Consider the following 23,750-nt stretch of genomic DNA (forward strand, 5'->3'; position numbering starts at 1 on the left):
CATTACTTAGTATTAATTAATATATTAGTTAATATGTTAGTAAAAACGTTAATAATGTATCTAGTAATCATTTACTAATGGTGTTTGTTTGGAGTGATTAAGCATTAAGAAACAGCAACCTAATACATCTACTAATCATTCGCTAATGGTGTAAATGTTACCTGGATGGGCATTAATGTATATTGTATTACTTAACATTAGTAACCTGATATAAAGCTTAATAAATTACAGGAGTGCCTCATAAGCATTACTTAACCATAGTTAACCATTACTGAATGCTATTTGGACCCTTATTGTAAAGTGTAACACATGTATCCCTTAAGTAACACATTATAAATGCTTAACCACTAATAGTTGAAATGTAGTTGAAGCAATCACATAAAGAATTTCACACATTTTATTCAAAACAGAATAAAACAGATTATCACAGATAACATTATAACATGTAACATAACATTAACTCGCAGAGGAGAGCTTTCAACAAACATGAACATCTCTTATTTGGTAACATGATAATATGGTGAGGGGGCATGAAGCACAGTGTGTGTATGTGTGTGTTTATGCTGCAGAGCCATATCAGGCTACCCTCTGTTCGCTCCCTGTCGATCAGTCTTCCCGCTCAGTCAATCTACCCGTCTGTCTATATACCCAATCTGTCAGTCTACTTGTGTCAGTCTACTTGTGTCAGTCTACCCGTTTCCACACTATCTCCCCCGTCAGTCTGTCTCTCCCGTCAGTCTGTTTCTGACCCCCCCATCAGCCTATCTATCCCCGTCAGTCTCCCCACTGTCTGTCTGTCTGTCTGTCTATCCCTGTCATTCTCCCCATGTCTGTCTCTACACTGTCTATCAGTCTACCTGTTTGTCCATAAGTCTTCCCCCCTTTGTCAGTCAGTCTATCTGTCTCCCCACTGTCTGTTAGTCTAAACTTTCTTTGTTATGCACAGGAGCTTTCTATCATCCTTCATTTTATTTATTTTAGCAGAAATTACTTGGTTGGCCTTTATAACCTCCTCGCATCTTTTAGCAAAGTCCGCCACCGTCCCTCCCTTCTCCACCTGATCATATTCTTCTGGAGCAGTTATTGCGAGCTCAGCAATCGCTGCAGTCTTCACAATAGTAAGTCTGTCTACTCCATACTTCTCAAAGGATTTGGCCATATTCTTCCCCGTCTTGAAAATGGCAAGGACTTCCTTGTACCTCGTCACCACATCTCCTGGTCCTCCAACTAATATAAACACACAAGAACCAGAAGGAATGTATCATTTGGATCATGAGATTGGTGAGAAGAAAATACATAATCATTGTATTATAATGTCAATGTTCAATGTGCCGCGGGACACCGTGATCCCATGTGACACCTCAACACAGTGTAGAAAGGGGTTTTCTGGCACAACTTCACCAACTTACAAGACACACGGATAATGACGAAACACCATGACACACACAGGGAATTAGCAAAGACTAAATTGTGAGAAAAGGAGGGGGAATTGCTAAATAAAAATGGACACATTTGGGGTGAATAATTTTTGGAAATTAACATTGATTTGGACTGTACTGGTCCCTCTATCAGTGTGTGATGAGTGATTGATCTACTTGTAGGGACAACAGACAGAACACACACAGCCCAAGCCAGCCAAGAAATATGCTTCACATACCCCGCTGGCGAGAGCGATGTTTGCTTTTCTTTGCCTTTTCCTCCTTCTTATTTTTTCTTTTCTTCCCACTCTTCTTTGTCTTCCCTTTCCCCTTCTTCCTCTTTCTGTACGGCGATGAATCGGAACTCTCTGACAAATCAGAGCTGGACTCAGAGTCGTCCTCACTGTCGTCTTCACTGTCATGCTGCATCTCAGATCCCCCCATCGCTCCATCATCACTTTCTTCTCTTCTGGACTGTTGAGCCGCATTGAGACTTGCCAAAGCTATGGATGCAAGGATTGATAGTTGATTACATCAGCTTGATTGCTTATTGTATACACCTACAACAACAAACACAGCTATGACACAACTTTCGCACCACAGCATACACCTATCACTCCTTAATCCTCAAGCATCCCTTAAGATTAATATACATTTTACCCTCATGTCCAAATTTGCCTCATTGAATACCCTCTCATAAAAGTGCAATACAAATGTAATAAATAGATATTTATTTTCACTTTCACCACACTTTCCAGACCCATAGATATAAAGTTTATTATTATTTTTACAACCCCTGATTGTTTTCAATGGGAAAATCCCAAAATGAGCCAATATTTTCCAAAAATAGATTCAAAGTGGAATATTTGGGATGAAGATATTGCAGCATTGACTGTGTCAGTAATTGATATAATAGATTTTGATGCAATATTACTTTTGGAACAATGAGAGTAATGTACTGTAATTCTGGCATATAATAATTTTATTCCACGAATACTAGTGATGTCCAACTGAAGCTTCGTGGAGCATTTTCTTTATTTTCTGAGCCCAATAGATGGCGCGTTTATTTGATCAAAAGAAAGTCTCCACTCACCTATTAGATGAGTGGAATAGCATGTTTATGCAGACACAGTGTGTGTGTGTGTGTGTGTGTGTGTGTGGGCTCTGTTGATTTTTTTTCTCTCTCAGCCATATTCACACTCACTCTTTTATATCAGTTCTAATATGCCAAGACCATTTCATTTAAATATATATTTATAATATTTATATATTTAAAGTAGCCTAGAATCTTCACTCACCATCAGAGAGTAGAGTCCTGCAAATATCATGTTCTGATTTGACATCTGAAAGTTTTTTCTCCAGGAGCTCAGCACGTGCTTTCCAGTTGTCCCTTTCCTTTCTCAGAGTGTCCATGGCAATTTGGGCCAACCTACGGCGTGTAAAACCTATAATGAACGGTAAAAACAGGACGCCTTTTTGCTGAGCAAACCAAAAGCCACAGTATGTTAAACCTGTTGATTTGTGAACTTTAAGTACAAAACTTAAAGTTGCAACTACTTTAACAGTACATTTATTGTGTTATTTGTTGTTGACGAGTGGCAAATGAAAACCAACCATATTCATTGATCAGAGCCATAATAACAGGCACCCTCTTGCTGTGAAGCGACAGTGCTATACCCACTACACCACCGTGCAGCCTGGGGAACAATGTTAAACAAAATATTAGGCATTGCAGATTATTTTTATATACTTAAAAACATGCCTGGAGGGGGTGAAATAACCCTGTAAAGTAAAAACATAGCAATTTTATACCAACATACCAATGTTTCTCGCAGAACACACGACCGTATTTATGACACGTCTCTGTCTACTTTCACTTTTGGTTTTGACTTCCTCTTCCCCTTTGCCTCTTAAACACGCCCCGGGTAGTTTCCTGTGGAGGGGAGCAGATGAAGACAGCTGATTTACCAGAAACAGTAAGGGAGGGTCTTTCCTGTAACAGGCTCAAAATAAACAATACGTATATTATATATTCTAAATAATATTCTTTCTACAGACTATGATGCTATAATCCTAAAACTATATACCACACGAGGCTTTTGTTTGAGGAATGTTGAGATTTTTTGCACACAAGTCCACATCCGTTTTATTTATTTTTTATTCCTTATCAGGTGTTAATGAGCTCCCTGATACTTTCAAAATGAAGCCACACTAGTTTAGATCTTGTTTACCACTTCAGACCAAATAAGAAATACCTCAATATGTCATGCTTCAATGCTCTGAGTCAAACTAAAACTGAAAGGGTGTATCCTCCAGACTTCTTCTGTGAATGTTTAACTAAATTATCATTGCAGTGCAGATAAGAAGTCATATTTCAAGTCAAACTGAAATGAAAATGCTTTAATATTTGATAAAGTTTCCAATAAGCAGTTAAAAGGAAAATACACACACATATAAATAAAAGGAAATGTGCATAATCCATCACACATCCTTGTCCTTGAAGCTGTAACACTAGAGCTGTACCACAGTGACCAACTGTTGACCGCTTTGTTCAAACGTGCAGGATACACGACCATATTTATGTCGGTCTACTTTCACTTTATTTTCAAAAATGTCCTCAGTCACATACTCTATATCCTTTTGTACGCAGCATTTGTCTTTCTTGATTCGGCTGCAGGTGAAACCTGAAAAAGCTTAAAGGTTGAGTAGCTGATTCTAATCAGAAACACTATGTTGTATTGTTATTATGTAGGCATTTGCAACAGTGAGGGACAATCATGAAGGGTCCTGTGTCAATCTATAATCTTAAAATATCTTATTCCTAAAAAAGCCCCAGACATATTTACTTAAAAAAAGTACCACACTATGTCACACATATATTTGATATTATTCCAGCATAGGAGTTGGTTGGTTTCCGGGACCATAATTAGTTGCCATGAGTATGACCTGGCGCCATCTAGTGGTGGCTGCAACCACCTGAAGCTACTCATGTGTACCTTTTTCAGGAGATTTTACCCTAAAGAAAACATAATTGCATTCAAAATCAAAGTAAAAATCAAATAAAAGTAAAGTGCCAAAAGTAAAAGTACTCAGGATCATATAGGCCTATATCACTAGATTATAATGTTTTAAGCATTAATAAGCATCACTTATATTCCAACCAGTAAAGCTGGGTCTAATTTACTACTTCATATGCTGCTGGGTAGCTTCATTTATAATACATCATAATGTATGATTTATATTAAATTATCTTAAATTGTTAAGTAACCAGTAACAAACGTTGCCAAATAAATGTAGTGGAGAAAAAAAAGTGCAGTACTTGTATCTAAAATGTAGAAGAGTATGTATAAAGTCAAGTTCAAAGACCTCAAAATTGTACTTCAGTAACATTCCACCACTGGTCTGTGGTCTGTTGCGTGCACTTAATGGGAACCTCTACAAGGCCTCATATGCAAGTCTAGTAGTGAATAGTCTTAATCGTATTTTATCTTGTATTTTTTTGCCTAAATCTGTGATTTTTTTTTTTAATTCAAGATGTGTAACATATGTGTGACTTTATCATGTCATTAAAGACATTTCCAATTTCACAGACATTAAAGACAGGTGACTTATGAGCCGTCAGTGGTTGTAGTTGGGGCACTGCTTCCTAAAAAAAAAGTGAAAGACTAACCGGCAGATGGCGATGACGTCAATTCAATGAGTGGCTCTCCAGGCTTACCATGCACTCGGGGTTAAAATTATAGTCTTTACTCATGTTTTGCAGGCTTGACAGCTTATTTCATGAGCAAAATAGTCATAATGACTTCCCTGTAATTCCTCGCTGTGAAGGTTTGGCTTTTTGTCTGTCGTATGTTTTATTTTATTCCTGCTCTCTGTCTGCTGCATTGTACGATGAACTCTCCAAAGAAGACAGACTGGTGAGCGTAGCGTCACGGGTCAGGTCATTCAGGGTGTGAGGAGCAAAAGTGGGTCACGTTAAAGTGGAAAATGGTGTAGGAAAACATTGGGTTCTGTTGACCTAAAACAATTCATCAGTTCCAGCTTCGTGTTTGGCTTTTGGATTCTTTGACCAAACAAACCATTTTGAGGGTTTTTAGAGGTTGTTGTGGGCAGTTGTTTTGCTGACATGACCAAACAAAGGCAAACTCATTCATTTGGGGAAATAATCTGCAGATTCTTCAAGAATGAAAAAAATTAGTGATCCTTCATCTGATGTCTCTGAATAATTTTGCCACTTTACCATGTTAGTTGTGTGTGTTTGTGTTTGTGTGTGTGTGTGTGTGTGTGGTTTAAAGGCTCTTAAAGGCGCAGCAGGTCCATGGAATGGCGAGATGGCAGCGTGGCAGTGTAGTTGCCAATGATCGACATGCCGTATCCGATAGCATTGTGGCCCCTGGTGTGTCTGCCGAGGTGGTCCCAACCCTTGCCTTCATAGACGTAGCCATCACAGCCGACCACAAAGCTAAGGGCACAAACCAGACCTGTCAATCACAAGGTAGCCCCGCCCTAAAGCATCCCCTGCTTTATGGTCAACTCTAAAAAGATAGTAAATTAAGTGAGAAGTCGAGTCGTTGTTTGATAGACTTCCATGCAATCAGACTTCTTTTTGCAACCAGAGGAGTCACCCCCTGATGGCCAACAGAGAGAATGCAAGTTTAAGGCACTTCCGTCACTTACTTTCAGACATAGTTCAACATTTTCTTTCCGAGTTGATCGATACTACTCTCATATCTGCGCATTAATTATGGAGCTGGAGACAGGGTGATTAGCCTAGCTTAGCATAAAGATTGGAAGGAGCTAGCCTGGTTACAAAAACACTTAAAATACACCTGCCAGCACTTCTAAAGCTCACCAATGTCTCATTTGTTTTATCTGTACAAAAATAAACAAACATTTGTGGGAACATATTGTACAGTAACAATATCTTGAAGATTAACAGCTCTCTTAAAAACAAAAAAATGTCTTTTGAAAAAATGTGTACAGATTAAACAAACAAGCAACAACGTATTCCTAAATCAGATTTATACAGATTTTTAATATTTGGATTTAACCAGATTGGCTGCTTCCCCCTGCTTCCAGTCTTTTTTTCTTGACTTTGACTTTTTAATTAGTTTTTTAACATACTAAACTATGACAAAGGCTTTTTAAACATACACCACTTTAATGTGTTATTTTTTATTATTTCTACATCATATTGGAAAGATGTATGTGCACAGTCCAGAGTTAAAACCTGCTTTCTGAAACATGACATTCACATTTCATGTAGAGCCATCAGGCCAAACTTTTAATTAGGTAGATCACCTGCAGAACTAATGACATTCACATCAGCCACAGCTGCACTCTACACAAAAAGTAAGACAGTAAACACGCTAAACATTACATTTTGCAAACATTACAGAGTGATTATTAGCAGGAGATCTTTGAGGTGGAGGTTTCTGTTGTGGACAGCATCAGGTTTGCATTAAAAGCCATGTCTTTTATACCACTGCGCTCTGGCAACCACATCGTTGGAGTAGTCTCTGCCTGTTGTGTTTTCATCCACGTTATCGTAGGAATGGACGTTTCCATCCCCCATATTGTAGGCTGCTATCCCTCCTGTGAAGACAAACAAAGCAAAGTGTGATGAGAGCTGGTGCATGTGTGTGAGTGATGATCCAGTAAAACCAACCTTTCAGCTGCTGCTCCGCGGTTAATTTCTTAAAACTTGGTTTGTTGCGGATGAGCTTAATAAAGTCAACCAAGATCCCGGTGGCTTGAGAGAGGTGTTCCTCGCTGTTCCAATCACCACGCGGTGTGTGGTTACCTCCCTTTGGATTAACGTCAACCTACAGGAATGGAAACAAAATGGCATGAACACTGCTGTAATGTGAGGCTCTATTAAGAGGATGTGAGTAAAACAGTGGACTTTATTACAACCTGCATCAGTCCCCAGGCATTATACGCTCCTCTGCTATGGTCGTAGTCTCCCCAGCCATCCTTCAATGCATTTCCAGCCCTGGACTCTCTGGAGATGATGGCAGCAATGAGAGCCGGATCGATATCGTATTTTTCTCCCACTCTGTTGATTTTGGATTTGTATTTTTCCATTCTGCCCGCATCGGTCTCTGCCATGGTGTGTGATGCCCTCACACCTTTTTAGAAAGAAATCAAACAGAGAACATGAACATGGCCTCAGTGCAAAATATGTATCTATTTCCCTGGTTTTCCAGAGTTCCCGAGGTGCCGGGTGTGTGTGGGGAAATTTATGAGCATGCTGTTGGAAACTGTTGGGCTAGAAGGGCTTCAGCTGCAGCAGTTGCTGAAGCAAATACCAGGGTGTGGGATGAGTTTGGGGAGACGATGAAGAAAGACTTTTGGTTGGCCTCGAGGAAGTTCTGGCAAATCGTTAGATGACACAGGGTTTGTCTGGAGATATTGCTGAGCGGTGGAGAGAACATTTTGAAGAACTCTTGAACCTGACCAACACATTCTCCACAGAGGAAGCAGAGTCTGAAGAATTGGGGGAAGGCTCGCCCATATCCCTGGCAGAGGTTACCGAGGTTGTCAAAAAGCTCCTTGGTGGCAAGGAAAAGTGGATGAGACATTGTTGGGATGTCTTGGTTGACACGCCTCTTCATTATCATGTGGAGTTCGGGGACAGTGCCTGTTGAGTCGCAGGCCGGGTGGTGGTTCCTATTTTTAAAAAGGTGGTCCGGAGAGTGTGCTCAAATTTTCGGGGTATCACACTGCTCAGCCTCCCCTGGGAAAGTTTACTCCAGGGTGCTGGAGCATGGGGGGTCTGACCGATTTGTTGAGCATCAGATACAGGAGGAACAACACAGATTCAGTCCAGGTCTGTTGAAGGGGGCATGTGAGTTTGCTAAACCAGTCTAAAGCCAAACCATTAAGGTGTTCCTATGACTACATATGTGCATTACTACTTTTACAGTGAGCATTGTTTAAGTTTAAAAAGATGGTTTGAAACATTTATTACAATATATAATTATATAAAGAAAAATATAAAATTATTATTATTTATTTTATTTTTATTTTTTTACAACTCTGGTTTTCAAATGAGAACATTCTGATGTTGCTCCAACGTCTTCAAATAGACGGTGAAAAACTTATGACAACTAATGTTAAATGTCTTTTCAACAGAAAAATGCCCACTGGTTGTGGATAGACACACACACACACACACACACACACACACACACACACACACACACACACACACGACCACATGACTACATGACTGTTGTTTTATAAAATCAGCGGCTGTGTGTCTGTGTTTACCTGAACAGGTCAGCTTGTCCTGCTGAGCTGTTTGCGGCGAGGCTCCTGTAGTTTGGACCTTCGTGATGTCTCCAAAACCTGATGATGTTCAGTCCATTAGTTTTCATCAACATCAGCATATGCTAGGCAAATGTCAAATTCCCTGCTGAATTTCCATGACATATAATGAACGGTAAAAACAGGATGCTTTTTTGCTGAGCAAACAAAAAGCCTCAGTATGTTAAACCCGTTGATTTGTGAACTTTAAGTACAAAACTTAAAGTTGCCACTACTTTAACAGTACATTTATTGTATTATTTGTTGTTGACGAGTGGCAAATGAAAACAAACCAACAGAGGTGGGTAGAGTAACCAAAAACTGTACCCAAGTAAGAGTATTGTTACTTTAGAATAATATTACTCAAGTAGAAGTAAAAAGTATCAAGTCATCCAAATAGTTACTTGAGTAAGAGTAAGAAAGTATTTAGTGAAAAAACTACTCAAGTACTGAATAACTGCTGAGTAACTTCTGATTTACTGTTTCAATGATCCAAGCATGAACGTGTAATAGTAAAGAATTTAAAATATCAATGTGAAAATTCAGATATTGCCAAATGATAGCCCTTTAACTAAAACAATAATACATTATTTTTTTACAAAATAAAATAAATTAAGGCAAATTCGGCCACAAGAAACACAAATAAATCCTCAAACCTGCACAATTAGGTAGTTTCAAATACATTATTTTTTCAAAACATTCTCTTCTGTCAGACTGTCACTCATTTGCATTACACAGCTGTTGAAACCTGGCCAGTAGACAGCCCTGGTAATGCTCCGAGCTCACGGACCGAGCTGCGTTTGATTGGTAAAACGGAGTCACGTGAGAGCTGTTGGCGGAAGTCTCGGACAGAAATAAACAGATCGCGCACCGAATAAAAAATGGATAAAAAACGAAACGTTTAGGGGCGGAATGTAGCCCAATGTAGCGGAGTCAAAGTCGCGTTTCTTCTTCACAAATACACTTCAGAAAAGTAAAAAAAAGTTGCATTAAAACTACTCTTACAATAACCCCGTAAAGTAAAAATACAGCAAGCTTCCAATATTACATTCTGACAAATGGTAACTCAAATGTAAACATGCTCCAATGGAAACATAGAAAGCTGAACGTGATACCGGTAAACCGTAAACATAAGCAGCACCCACCCATGTTTCCTCTTGTGATGGTGTTCCTGCGCTAGAGCTGTGTTCACCGCTTTGTTCAAACTCGCAGAACACACGACCGTATTTATGCCACGTCTCTGTCTACTTTCACTTTTGGTTTTGACTTCCTCTTCCCCTTTGCCTCTTAAACACGCCCGGGTAGTTTCCTGTGGAGGGGAGCAGATGAAGACAGCTGATTTACCAGAAACAGTAAGGGAGGGTCTTTCCTGTAACAGGCTCAAAATAAACAATACGTATATTATATATTCTAAATAATATTCTTTCTACAGACTATGATGCTATAATCTTAAAACTATATACCACACGAGGCTTTCGTTTGAGGAATGTTGAGATTTTTTGCACACAAGTCCACATCTGTTTTATTTATTTTTTATTCTTTATCAGGGGTTAATGAGTTCCCTGATACTTTCAAAATGAAGCCACACTAGTTTAGATCTTGTTTACCACTTCAGACCAAATAAGAAATACCTCAATATGTCATGCTTCAATGCTCTGAGTCAAACTAAAACTGAAAGGGTGTATCCTCCAGACTTCTTCTGTGAATGTTTAACTAAATTATCATTGCAGTGCAGATAAGAAGTCATATTTCAAGTCAAACTGAAATGCTGAGTAACTTCTGATTCACTGTTTCAATAATCAGAGCATGAACGTGTAATAGTAAAGAATTTAAAATATCAATGTGAAAATTCAGATATTGCCAAATGATAGCCCTTTAACTAAAACAATAATAAATTGTTTTTTTTTACAAAATAAAATAAATTAAGGCAAATTCGGCCACAAGAAACACAAATAAATCCTCAAACCTGCACAATTAAGTAGTTATCAGGTGTTAATGAGCTCCCTGATACTTTCAAAATGAAGCCACACTAGTTTAGATCTTGTTTGCCACTTCAGACTAAATAAGAAATACCTCAATATGTCCTGCTTCAATGCTCTGAGTCAAACTGAAACTGAAAGGGTGTATCCTCCAGACTTCTTCTGTGAATGTTTAAGTAAATTATCACTGCAGTGCAGATAAGAAGTCATATTTCAAGTCAAACTGAAATGAAATTGCTTTAATATTTGATAAAGTTTCCAATAAGCAGTGAAAAGGAAAATACACACACATATAAATAAAAGGAAATGTGCATAATCCATCACACATCCTTGTCCTTGAAGCTGTAACACTAGAGCTGTACCACAGTGACCAACTGTTTGTTCAAACGTGCAGGATACACGACCGTATTTATGTCGGTCTACTTTCACTTTAGGTTTTTGACTTCTTCCTCCTCTTTGCCATCTGTTGTTCCACGACAGATCCTCATTAAACTGGCCGGGGTAATTTCCTGTGGAGGGAAGCAGATGAAGGCAGCTAATTTACCAGAAACAGCCCTCTGACTGTAACAGGCTCAGCAGCAGCTCATCTGCAGGCTGCACACCAGGCACCGTAGTAGATGCAACTTTCAACTTTTCACGTTGCAGGATTTGTGACTGTTCATCTCCCGCCTTGACTACTGCAACTCTCTCCTGGCCGGACTCCCAGCCTCTGCGACTAAACCATTGCAGCGTATCCAGAACGCTGCAGCACGCCTTGTCTTCAATCTACCTAAATTCTCCCATGTGACCCCCCTCCTCCGTGACCTCCACTGGCTCCCTGTTGCAGCACGCATCCAATTCAAGACGATGGCACTGGCCTTCAGGGCCATCAATGGAACGGCACCCATCTACCTTCAAACACTGGTCAAACCTCATGCCCCGAAGCGAGCACTTCGCTCCTCTACTTCAGCTGGCCGGCTGGTACCACCATCGCTGAAATCAAACAAATGTCACTCAGCAAAGTCCAGACTCTTCTCTGTTCTGGTCCTCAGTGGTGGAACGAACTCCCGACTAATGTCAGGAAAGCAGAGTCACTTGCCATCTTCTGAAAAAGGCTCAAGACTCACCTGTTCAGACTTCACCTCCACTCCCCCCAAAAAAACCCACTTCTATGTTCTTACCTAGCACTTTGATCATAAGACTGTACTGAAGGTATCCTTGCTGAACAGCTACTACTTTACTCAGACGAGGACCTAACACTTGTTTCTATTTTTTCACTCTTACTTTATCAGCAATGATATGTTGTGGTTTCTTTCTTTCAACAAATGTACTTATTGTAAGTTGCTTTGGACAAAAGCGTCTGCTAAATGCCCTAAATGTAAATGTAGATTTAAATGTGCAAATCCCACGAGGCTTTTGTTTGAGGAATTTTTCGATTTTTTGCACAGAAGTCCACATTTGTTTCAAAAATGTCCTCAGTCACATATTGTATATCCTTTGGTACGCAGCATTTGTCTTTCTTGATTCGGCTGCAGGTGAAACCTGAAAAAGCTCCAGTTTGATCTTAAAGGTTGATCTTAAAGGTTGAGTAGCTGATTCTATTCAGAAACACTATGTTGTATTGTTATTATAGGCATTTGCAACAGTGAGGGATAATCATGAGGGGTCCTGTATCAATCTATAATCTTAAAATATCTTATTCCTAAAAAAGCCCCAGACATATTTAATTAAAAAAAGTACCACAGTATGTCACACATATATTTGATATTATTCCAGCATAGTAGTTGGTTGGTTTCCGGGACCATAATTAGTTACCATGAGTATGACCTGGCGCCAGGGCTGGACTGGGACCAAAAATCGGCCCGGGCATTTTTTTAGCCAAGACCGGCCCACCAGGTATCGATGGAAAGACAATGAAGCCTATGAATGAAAACAATTTTTTTTGTGACAATGCTTGTACACTGTCGGGCATCGCCCCTCGGCTGTAATTGGTCCAGCCCAGAATCAATCATGACTAAGGGGCCGATCTACCAGTTTTGTGTACCAATAGCAGTGTTTCCCACAGGATTCTATCGTGGGGCGCTTGTGATCTTGTAGGGGGGTCCGGGGGCATGCCCCCCCGGGAGAATATTTTTAATAGATTTAATTTTAATGCATCAATTTGGTGAATTTTGAGAACCAAAATATGACATCAATTACTGACCAATTTCTTACAAACTGCTGGTACTAATACAAAATGTTGACATACTAAATGGGGTTGAGGAGTTTAAGCATTCAAGAAAAGATGAAAAGAAAAATGACTAAAACACAGTGCTGAGCCTTCCAGGGTTCCCCAATTAGTTTTCACTGAGGGCCAAATTATGTCCAGGTTGGTTGTAGTAGCAGATAGTAGTAGTAGTCATAGCCTGTGTTGAGGGACAGATAAAAATGTACGCTTGAAAGAAAATAAGTCCAATATCAACGATTTATTTATTTGAATGCCCCTGGAGAATATTTTGATCAACAACAAAAAACAACAGCACTTCAGCAAGTGGCGCACAAGAGGAAAACAATATTGTATAACAGTAGCGTTAATGGTTTTTGTTTGCAGCGTCTTGCTTTTGTCTTGTAATTTGCAGACGGTCCCTGCGCACTCGCCCGGCTGTCACTGCGCATATACCGTAGATCAATGTTCTCCGTTCAGCTCAGAGGACAGCTGATTTTTGTAAAAAATCTGTGTTTTGGTGCTTGTAGCTCGTAGTCTTTGATATTACGGTGGGAAAGAGGCATCATTTGTGTTTGAAAACGTTTCACTTCAGATGTATTGATCCCGAATCTGTGAATATATTTTCAACTTTACCGACTCTTTATTTCACCTTATGGCAGGTTATTAGTTAGTCACTGGGTCCGCACGGCCCGGATATGCTCTTGCGGGCCGGATTTGGCCCGCGGGCCGCTAATTGGGGATGGCTGCTTTATACTATTAGTTTATTATGACTATTATTATTATTAATATAAGTGGATGACTATTCCTCAGCCTTCCTTGGTGTTTTGGTTTTGACATACGCGCACGCACTGTCAAACTCGCGCAGCTAAGGGGGGTCGGCGGGGGGGACGCCTTGCCATGGCGACGGGGGAAAACAGAACGTTGATGAACCAAACCAGCCACGAGGATTTCCCCTCATGCATGGGCCGAGGGCCGTCAACATGACATCGTGGGCCGCCGGTCAGTTTTTTTTTTTTTTTTTTTTGAAAAAAAAACAAAAAAAAACGGGGGAGGCCATCGGCCCTCGAGGGAACTCGGCCCACCGGGAAAATGCCCGGTATGCCAGATTGCCAGTCCAGCCCTGCCTGGCGCCATCTAGCGGTGGCTGCAACCACCTGAAGCTACTCCTGTGTACCTTTTTCAGGAGATTTTACCCTAAAGAAAACATAATTGCATTCAAAATCAAAGTAAAAATCAAATAAAAGTAAAGTGCCAAAAGTAAAAGTACTCAGGATCATATAGGCCTATATCACTAGATTATAATGTTTTAAGCATTAATAAGCATCACTTATATTCCAACCAGTAAAGGTGGGTCTAATTTACTACTTCATATGCTGCTGGGTAGCTTCATTTATAATACATCATAATGTATGATTTATATTAAATTATCTTAAATTGTTAAGTAACCAGTAACAAACGTTGCCAAATAAATGTAGTGGAGAAAAAAAAGTGCAGTACTTGTATCTAAAATGTAGAAGAGTATGTATAAAGTCAAGTTCAAAGACCTCAAAATTGTACTTCAGTAACATTCCACCACTGGTCTGTGGTCTGTTGCGTGCACTTAATGGGAACCTCTACAAGGCCTCATATGCAAGTCTAGTAGTGAATAGTCTTAATCGTATTTTATCTTGTATTTTTTTGCCTAAATCTGTGATTTTTTTTTTTAATTCAAGATGTGTAACATATGTGTGACTTTATCATGTCATTAAAGACATTTCCAATTTCACAGACATTAAAGACAGGTGACTTTTGAGCCGTCAGTGGTTGTAGTTGGGGCACTGCTTCCTAAAAAAAAAGTGAAAGACTAACCGGCAGATGGCGATGACGTCAATTCAATGAGTGGCTCTCCAGGCTTACCATGCACTCGGGGTTAAAATTATAGTCTTTACTCATGTTTTGCAGGCTTTATCATGTGGAGGTTGGGGACAGTGCCTGTGGAGTCGCAGGCCGGGTGGTGGTTTCTATTTTTAAAAAGGTGGACCGGAGAGTGTGCTGAAATTGTCGGGGTCTCACTCTGCTCATCCTCCCCTGGGAAAGTTTACTCCAGGGTGCTGGAGCGGGGGGTCTGACCGATTTGTTGAGCATCAGATACAGGAGGAACAACACAGATTCAGTCCAGGTCTGTTGAAGGGGGCATGTGTGTTTGCTAAACCAGTCTAAAGCCAAACCATTAAGGTGTTCCTATGACTACATATGTGCATTACTACTTTTACAGTGAGCATTGTTTAAGTTTAAAAAGGTGGTTTGAAACAGTTATTACAATATAATTACATAAAGAAAATTATGAAATTATATATATATATTTGGTAACACTTTACAATAAGGGTCCGTTAATTAACGTTACTTAATGCATTATTCAGCATGAATTAACAGTTTAATAAAAGTTTAATAACCATTATAATGTATTACTTAACATCAATTATCATATTAGTAAATGCATTAATAAGCAGTTAATTAATGTCTACTGCTCAGAGTTAATTAATACATTAATAAGCATTAATAAAGTTACATCCTATAATTAGTCATCCTCATGTATGCATTACTTAGTATTAATTAATATATTAGTTAATATGTTAGTAAAAACGTTAATAATGTATCTAGTAATCATTAACTAATGGTGTTTGTTTGGAGTGATTAAGCATTAAGAAACAGCAACCTAATACATCTACTAATCATTCGCTAATGGTGTAAATGTTACCTGGATGGGCATTAATATATATTGTATTACTTAACATTAGTAACCTGATATAAAGCTTAATAAATTACAGGAGTGCCTCATAAGCATTACTTAACCATAGTTAACCATTACTGAATGCTATTTGGACCCTTATTGTAAAGTGTAACACATGTATCCCTTAAGTAACACATTATAAATGCTTAACCACTAATAGTTGAAATGTAGTTAAAGCAATCACATAAAGAATTTCACACATTTTATTCAAAACAGAATAAAACAGATTATCACAGATAACATTATAACATGTAACATAACATTAACTCGCAGAGGAGAGCTTTCAACAAACATGAACATCTATTATTTGGTAACATGATAATATGGTGAGGGGGCATGAAGCACAGTGTGTGTATGTGTGTGTTTATGCTGCAGAGCCATATCAGGCTACCCTCTGTTCGCTCCCTGTCGATCAGTCTTCCCGCTCAGTCAATCTACCCGTCTGTCTATATACCCAATCTGTCAGTCTACTTGTGTCAGTCTACTTGTGTCAGTCTACCCCTGTTTCCTCACTATCTCCCCCGTCAGTCTGTCTCTCCCGTCAGTCTGTTTCTGACCCCCCCATCAGCCTATCTATCCCCGTCAGTCTCCCCACTGTCTGTCTGTCTGTCTGTCTATCCCTGTCATTCTCCCCATGTCTGTCTCTACACTGTCTATCAGTCTACCTGTTTGTCCATAAGTCTTCCCCCCTTTGTCAGTCAATTTATCTGTCTCCCCACTGTCTGTTAGTCTAAACTTTCTTTGTTATGCACAGGAGCTTTCTATCATCCTTCATTTTATTTATTTTAGCAGAAATTACTTGGTTGGCCTTTATAACCTCCTCGCATCTTTTAGCAAAGTCCGCCACCGTCCCTCCCTTCTCCACCTGATCATATTCTTCTGGAGCAGTTATTGCGAGCTCAGCAATCGCTGCAGTCTTCACAATAGTAAGTCTGTCTACTCCATACTTCTCAAAGGATTTGGCCATATTCTTCCCCGTCTTGAAAATGGCAAGGACTTCCTTGTACCTCGTCACCACATCTCCTGGTCCTCCAACTAATATAAACACACAAGAACCAGAAGGAATGTATCATTTGAATCATGAGATGGGTGAGAAGAAAATACATAATCATTGTATTATAATGTCAATGTTCAATGTGCCGCGGGACACCGTGATCCCATGTGACACCTCAACACAGTGTAGAAAGGGGTTTTCTGGCACAACTTCACCAACTTACAAGACACACGGATAATGACGAAACACCATGAAACACACAGGGAATTAGCAAAGACTAAATTGTGAGAAAAGGAGGGGGAATTGCTTAATAAAAATTGACACATTTGGGGTGAATAATTTTTGGAAATTAACATTGATTTGGACTGTACTGGTCCTTCTAGTACACCCCTCTATCAGTGTGTGATGAGTGATTGATCTACTTGTAGGGACAACAGACAGAACACACACAGCCCAAGCCAGCCAAGAAATATGCTTCACATACCCCGCTGGCGAGAGCGATGTTTGCTTTTCTTTGCCTTTTTCTCCTTCTTATTTTTTCTTTTCTTCCCTTTCCCCTTCTTCCTCTTTCTGTACGGCGATGAATCGGAACTCTCTGACAAATCAGAGCTGGACTCAGAGTCGTCCTCACTGTCGTCTTCACTGTCATGCTGCATCTCAGATCCCCCCATCGCTCCATCATCACTTTCTTCTCTTCTGGACTGTTGAGCCGCATTGAGACTTGCCAAAGCTATGGATGCAAGGATTGATAGTTGATTACATCAGCTTGATTGCTTATTGTATACACCTACAACAACAAACACAGCTATGACACAACTTTCGCACCACAGCATACACCTATCACTCCTTAATCCTCAAGCATCCCTTAAGATTAATATACATTTTACCCTCATGTCCAAATTTGCCTCATTGAATACCCTCTCATAAAAGTGCAATACAAATGTAATAAATAGATATTTATTTTCACTTTCACCACACTTTCCAGACCCATAGATATAAAGTTTATTATAATTGTTTCATATTTTTTTTACAACCCCTGATTGTTTTCAATGGGAAAATCCCAAAATGAGCCAATATTTTCCAAAAATAGATTCAAAGTGGAATATTTGGGATGAAGATATTGCAGCATCGACTGTGTCAGTAATTTATATAATAGATTTTGATGCAATATTACTTTTGGAACAATGAGAGTAATGTACTGTAATTCTGGCATATAATAATTTTATTCCACGAATACTAGTGATGTCCAACTGAAGCTTCGTGGAGCATTTTCTTTATTTTCTGAGCCCAATAGATGGCGCTCTCTGTTCAACAAAGGGTTGAAGGCCAATATATTTCCATTGCTTTCAACCCTTTGTTGAACAGAGAGTGCCATCTATTGGGCTCAGAAAATAAAGAAAATGCTCCACGAAGCTTCATTTGGACATCACTAACGAATACCTAATAAATCTAAGCCTCTACCTTCATAATACAGGGAACAGGTTTTATGTCTGGTGATCAGCCCCAAAACTAGCAGGGGCAGCAGAGCTTCATCACATCAAATTTCAGTGAATGTCTGGATCTCTTACCTTGCAGAATGCATAGCAATAATACAGCTGAACACCATAAAATGGTCTTGGTATTTGTGTGTGAAAATCAATGTTTATTTGATCAAAAGAAAGTCTCCACTCACCTATTAGATGAGTGGAATAGCATGTTTATGCAGACACAGTGTGTGTGTGTGTGTGTGTGTGTGTGTGTGTGTGTGTGTGTGTGTGTGTGTGTGTGTGTGTGTGTGTGTGTGTGTGTGTGTGTGTGTGTGTGTGTGTGTGTGTGTGTGGGGGCTCTGTTGATTTTTTTTTTCTCTCAGCCATATTCACACTCACTCTTTTATATCAGTTCTAATATGCCAAGACCATTTCATTTAAATATATATTTATAATATTTATATAGTATAATATTTAAAGTAGCCTAGAATCTTCACTCACCATCAGAGAGTAGAGTCCTGCAAATATCATGTTCTGATTTGACATCTGAAAGTTTTTTCTCCAGGAGCGCAGCACGTGCTTTCCACTTGTCCCTTTCCTTTCTCAGAGTGTCCATGGGAGTTTGGGCCTCCAACCTACAGGAGCATGTAAAACCTATAATGAACGGTAAAAACAGGACGCCTTTTTGCTGAGCAAACCAAAAGCCACAGTATGTTAAACCTGTTGATTTGTGAACTTTAAGTACAAAACTTAAAGTTGCAACTACTTTAACAGTACATTTATTGTGTTATTTGTTGTTGACGAGTGGCAAATGAAAACCAACCATATTCATTGATCAAAGCCATAATAACAGGCACCCTCTTGCTGTGAGGCGACAGTGCTGCCCACTACACCACCGTGCAGCCTGGGGAACAATGTTAAACAAAATATTAGGCATTGCAGATTATTTTTATATACTTAAAAACATGCCTGGAGGGGGTGAAATAACCCTGTAAAGTAAAAACATAGCAAGTTTATACCAACATACCAATGTTTCCTCTTGTGATGGTGTTCTTGAAACTAACGCTACAGCTGTGTTCACCGCTTTGTTCAAACGTGCAGGATACACAACCATATTTATGTCTGTCTACTTTCACTTTTGGTTTTGACTTCCTCCTTCCTTGCCTCTTAAACACGCCCAGGTAGTTTCCTGTGGAGGGGAGCAGATGAAGGCAGCTGATTTAAAAAAAACAGTAAGGGAGGGTCTTTCCTGTAACAGGCTCAAAATAAAAAACAAAAAGACAAGGCTTTACAGAAATGCTTTTTTCCAAAGTATATTCTTTCTACAGATTATGATGCTACAATCCTAAAACTATATGTATACCCTTTCATAAGCATAACATTATTCTGAAAATAAAGACCAAAGACCAAAAATAAATAAATACATACATTTCAAATATAAATACATTTTAAAAAATGTTTGGGGGGCTTGAGTACAATTTCACTACCTACGAGGCTTTCGTTTGAGAAATGTTGAGATTTTTTGCACACAAGTCCACATCTGTTTTATTTAGTTTTTATTCCTTATCAGGTGTTAATGAGCTCCCTGATCCTTTGCAGGTCAGTTACTGGAATCTGCTGAGAGGCAATATCCAGTCTTTCACCCTGAACTTGATTGAGATTAATATTATTATTGTTCACTTTCAAAATGAACCACACTAGTTTAGAACTTGTTTCCCACTTCAGACCAAATAAGAAATACCTCAATATGTCACCTGTAGGTTGACGTTAACCAGTAACAAAAGTTGCCAAATAAATGTAGTGGAGAAAAAAAAGTCCAGTACTTGTATCTAAAATGTAGAAGAGTATAGGTATAAAGTCAAGTTCAAAGACCTCAAAATTGTACTTAAGTAACATTTAGTAACATACTAAACTATGACAAGGCTTTTTAAACATACACCACTTTAATGTGTTAATTTGTATTATTTCTACATTATATTGGAAAGATGTATGTGCACAGTCCAGAGTTAAAAGCTGCTTTCTAAAACATGACATTCACATTTCATGTAGAGCCATCATCAGGCCAAAACTTTTATTTAGGTAGATCACCTGCAGAACTGATGACATTCACATCAGCCACAGCTGCACTTTACACAAAAAGTAAGACAGTAAACACGCTAAACATTACATTTTGCAAACATTACAGAGTGATTATTAGCAGGAGATCTTTGAGTTGGAGGTTTCTGTTGTGGACAGCATCAGGTTTGCATTAAAAGCCATGTCTTTTATACCACTGCGCTCTGGCAACCACATCGTTGGAGTAGTCTTTGCCTGTTGTGTTTTCATCCACGTTATCGTAGGAATGGACGTTTCCATCCCCCATATTGTAGGCTGCTATCCCTCCTGTGAAGACAAACAAAGCAAAGTGTGATGAGAGCTGGTGCATGTGTGTGAGTGATGATCCAGTAAAACCAACCTTTCAGCTGCTGCTCCGCGGTTAATTTCTTAAAACTTGGTTTGTTGCGGATGAGCTTAATAAAGTCAACCAAGATCCCGGTGGCTTGAGAGAGGTGTTCCTCGCTGTCCCAATCACCACGCGGTGTGTGGTTACCTCCCTTTGGATTAACGTCAACCTACAGGAATGGAAACAAAATGGCATGAACACTGCTGTAATGTGAGGCTCTATTAAGAGGATGTGAGTAAAACAGTGGACTTTATTACAACCTGCATCAGTCCCCAGGCATTATACGCTCCTCTGCTATGGTCGTAGTCTCCCCAGCCATCCTTCAATGCATTTCCAGCCCTGGACTCTCTGGAGATGATGGCAGCAATGAGAGCCGGATCGATATCGTATTTTTCTCCCACTCTGTTGATTTTGGATTTGTATTTTTCCATTCTGCCCGCATCGGTCTCTGCCATGGTGTGTGATGCCCTCACACCTTTTTAGAAAGAAATCAAACAGAGAACATGAACATGGCCTCAGTGCAAAATATGTATCTATTTCCCTGGTTTTCCAGAGTTCCCGAGGTGCCGGGCGGGTGTGGGGAAATTTATGAGCATGCTGTTGGAAACTGTTGGGCTAGAAGGGCTTCAGCTGCAGCTGAAGCAAATACCAGGGTGTGGGATGAGTTTGGGGAGACGATGAAGAAAGACTTTTGGTTGGCCTCAAGGAAGTTCTGGCAAATCGTTAGATGACACAGGGTTTGTCTGGAGATATTGTTGAGCGATGGAGAGAACATTTTGAAGAACTCTTGAACCTGACCAACACATTCTCCACAGAGGAAGCAGAGTCTGAAGAATTGGGGGAAGGCTCGCCCATATCCCTGGCAGAGGTTACCGAGGTTGTCAAAAAGCTCCTTGGTGGCAAGGAAAAGTGGATGAGACATTGTTGGGATGTCTTGGTTGACACGCCTCTTCATTATCATGTGGAGTTCGGGGACAGTGCCTGTTGAGTCGCAGGCCGGGTGGTGGTTCCTATTTTTAAAAAGGTGGTCCGGAGAGTGTGCTCAAATTTTCGGGGTATCACACTGCTCAGCCTCCCCTGGGAAAGTTTACTCCAGGGTGCTGGAGCATGGGGGGTCTGACCGATTTGTTGAGCATCAGATACAGGAGGAACAACACAGATTCAGTCCAGGTCTGTTGAAGGGGGCATGTGAGTTTGCTAAACCAGTCTAAAGCCAAACCATTAAGGTGTTCCTATGACTACATATGTGCATTACTACTTTTACAGTGAGCATTGTTTAAGTTTAAAAAGATGGTTTGAAACATTTATTACAATATATAATTATATAAAGAAAAATATAAAATTATTATTATTTATTTTATTTTTATTTTTTTACAACTCTGGTTTTCAAATGAGAACATTCTGATGTTGCTCCAACGTCTTCAAATAGACGGTGAAAAACTTATGACAACTAATGTTAAATGTCTTTTCAACAGAAAAATGCCCACTGGTTGTGGATAGACACACACACACACACACACACACACACACACACACGACCACATGACTACATGACTGTTGTTTTATAAAATCAGCGGCTGTGTGTCTGTGTTTACCTGAACAGGTCAGCTTGTCCTGCTGAGCTGTTTGCGGCGAGGCTCCTGTAGTTTGGACCTTCGTGATGTCTCCAAAACCTGATGATGTTCAGTCCATTAGTTTTCATCAACATCAGCATATGCTAGGCAAATGTCAAATTCCCTGCTGAATTTCCATGACATATAATGAACGGTAAAAACAGGACGCTTTTTTGCTGAGCAAACAAAAAGCCTCAGTATGTTAAACCCGTTGATTTGTGAACTTTAAGTACAAAACTTAAAGTTGCCACTACTTTAACAGTACATTTATTGTATTATTTGTTGTTGACGAGTGGCAAATGAAAACAAACCAACAGAGGTGGGTAGAGTAACCAAAACTGTACCCAAGTAAGAGTATTGTTACTTTAGAATAATATTACTCAAGTAGAAGTAAAAAGTATCAAGTCATCCAAATAGTTACTTGAGTAAGAGTAAGAAAGTATTTAGTGAAAAAACTACTCAAGTACTGAATAACTGCTGAGTAACTTCTGATTTACTGTTTCAATGATCCAAGCATGAACGTGTAATAGTAAAGAATTTAAAATATCAATGTGAAAATTCAGATATTGCCAAATGATAGCCCTTTAACTAAAACAATAATACATTATTTTTTTACAAAATAAAATAAATTAAGGCAAATTCGGCCACAAGAAACACAAATAAATCCTCAAACCTGCACAATTAGGTAGTTTCAAATACATTATTTTTTCAAAACATTCTCTTCTGTCAGACTGTCACTCATTTGCATTACACAGCTGTTGAAACCTGGCCAGTAGACAGCCCTGGTAATGCTCCGAGCTCACGGACCGAGCTGCGTTTGATTGGTAAAACGGAGTCACGTGAGAGCTGTTGGCGGAAGTCTCGGACAGAAATAAACAGATCGCGCACCGAATAAAAAATGGATAAAAAACGAAACGTTTAGGGGCGGAATGTAGCCCAATGTAGCGGAGTCAAAGTCGCGTTTCTTCTTCACAAATACACTTCAGAAAAGTAAAAAAAAAAGTTGCATTAAAACTACTCTTACAATAACCCCGTAAAGTAAAAATACAGCAAGCTTCCAATATTACATTCTGACAAATGGTAACTCAAATGTAAACATGCTCCAATGGAAACATAGAAAGCTGAACGTGATACCGGTAAACCGTAAACATAAGCAGCACCCACCCATGTTTCCTCTTGTGATGGTGTTCCTGCGCTAGAGCTGTGTTCACCGCTTTGTTCAAACTCGCAGAACACACGACCGTATTTATGCCACGTCTCTGTCTACTTTCACTTTTGGTTTTGACTTCCTCTTCCCCTTTGCCTCTTAAACACGCCCAGGTAGTTTCCTGTGGAGGGGAGCAGATGAAGACAGCTGATTTACCAGAAACAGTAAGGGAGGGTCTTTCCTGTAACAGGCTCAAAATAAACAATACGTATATTATATATTCTAAATAATATTCTTTCTACAGACTATGATGCTATAATCTTAAAACTATATACCACACGAGGCTTTTGTTTGAGGAATGTTGAGATTTTTTGCACACAAGTCCACATCTGTTTTATTTATTTTGTATTCTTTATCAGGGGTT

At 39.4% G+C, this 23,750-nt stretch overlaps 3 protein-coding genes across 3 annotated transcripts; all 3 read right to left on the reverse strand.

Annotated features, from left to right (window-relative positions):
- Positions 1 to 387: 387 nt before the first annotated feature.
- Positions 388 to 20,051, reverse strand: LOC311009091 (uncharacterized protein). Its single transcript, XM_084003062.1, has 6 exons — positions 19,151 to 20,051; positions 18,947 to 19,027; positions 18,625 to 18,777; positions 17,142 to 17,387; positions 1,658 to 1,921; positions 388 to 1,227 (listed from the first exon to the last, which is right to left on the reverse strand). The coding sequence occupies exons 2-6, from the start codon at positions 18,966 to 18,968 to the stop codon at positions 923 to 925; spliced, it is 990 nt and encodes a 329-aa protein (XP_083859188.1). The 5' UTR covers positions 18,969 to 19,027; positions 19,151 to 20,051; the 3' UTR covers positions 388 to 922.
- LOC311009130 (lysozyme g-like) lies at positions 6,675 to 10,014 on the reverse strand. The gene is made up of 5 exons (XM_084003103.1): positions 9,875 to 10,014; positions 8,694 to 8,771; positions 7,335 to 7,549; positions 7,087 to 7,243; positions 6,675 to 7,013 (listed from the first exon to the last, which is right to left on the reverse strand). The coding sequence occupies exons 1-5, from the start codon at positions 9,876 to 9,878 to the stop codon at positions 6,880 to 6,882; spliced, it is 588 nt and encodes a 195-aa protein (XP_083859229.1). The 5' UTR covers positions 9,879 to 10,014; the 3' UTR covers positions 6,675 to 6,879.
- Positions 20,052 to 20,162: 111 nt separating the features above from the next.
- LOC311009139 (lysozyme g-like) lies at positions 20,163 to 23,485 on the reverse strand. The gene is made up of 5 exons (XM_084003116.1): positions 23,344 to 23,485; positions 22,162 to 22,239; positions 20,827 to 21,041; positions 20,579 to 20,735; positions 20,163 to 20,505 (listed from the first exon to the last, which is right to left on the reverse strand). The coding sequence occupies exons 1-5, from the start codon at positions 23,345 to 23,347 to the stop codon at positions 20,372 to 20,374; spliced, it is 588 nt and encodes a 195-aa protein (XP_083859242.1). The 5' UTR covers positions 23,348 to 23,485; the 3' UTR covers positions 20,163 to 20,371.
- Between the last annotated feature and the right edge of the window lie 265 nt (positions 23,486 to 23,750).

Source organism: Eutrigla gurnardus (genome assembly GCF_963514095.1).
Source record: "Eutrigla gurnardus genome assembly, chromosome: 3".
Classification (NCBI taxonomy): domain Eukaryota; kingdom Metazoa; phylum Chordata; class Actinopteri; order Perciformes; family Triglidae; genus Eutrigla; species Eutrigla gurnardus.

Excerpts from the sequence above, each read along its gene's own strand:
- LOC311009130 (XM_084003103.1), bottom strand. Across the intron at positions 7,550-8,693 it reads GGACAAGCTGACCTGTTCAG|GTGTGAGGGCATCACACACC; the intron begins GTAAACACAGAC and ends CTTTCTAAAAAG. Across the intron at positions 7,014-7,086 it reads CGCGGAGCAGCAGCTGAAAG|GAGGGATAGCAGCCTACAAT; the intron begins GTTGGTTTTACT and ends TTGTCTTCACAG.
- LOC311009091 (XM_084003062.1), bottom strand. The coding sequence starts at position 18,968 with ATGGCTTTGATCAATGAATATG. Across the intron at positions 18,778-18,946 it reads GGCTTTGATCAATGAATATG|GTTTTACATGCTCCTGTAGG; the intron begins GTTGGTTTTCAT and ends CGTTCATTATAG. Across the intron at positions 1,922-17,141 it reads ACATCGCTCTCGCCAGCGGG|CTTTGGCAAGTCTCAATGCG; the intron begins GTATGTGAAGCA and ends TTGCATCCATAG.
- LOC311009139 (XM_084003116.1), bottom strand. Across the intron at positions 20,736-20,826 it reads ATGCCTGGGGACTGATGCAG|GTTGACGTTAATCCAAAGGG; the intron begins GTTGTAATAAAG and ends CCATTCCTGTAG. Across the intron at positions 20,506-20,578 it reads CGCGGAGCAGCAGCTGAAAG|GAGGGATAGCAGCCTACAAT; the intron begins GTTGGTTTTACT and ends TTGTCTTCACAG.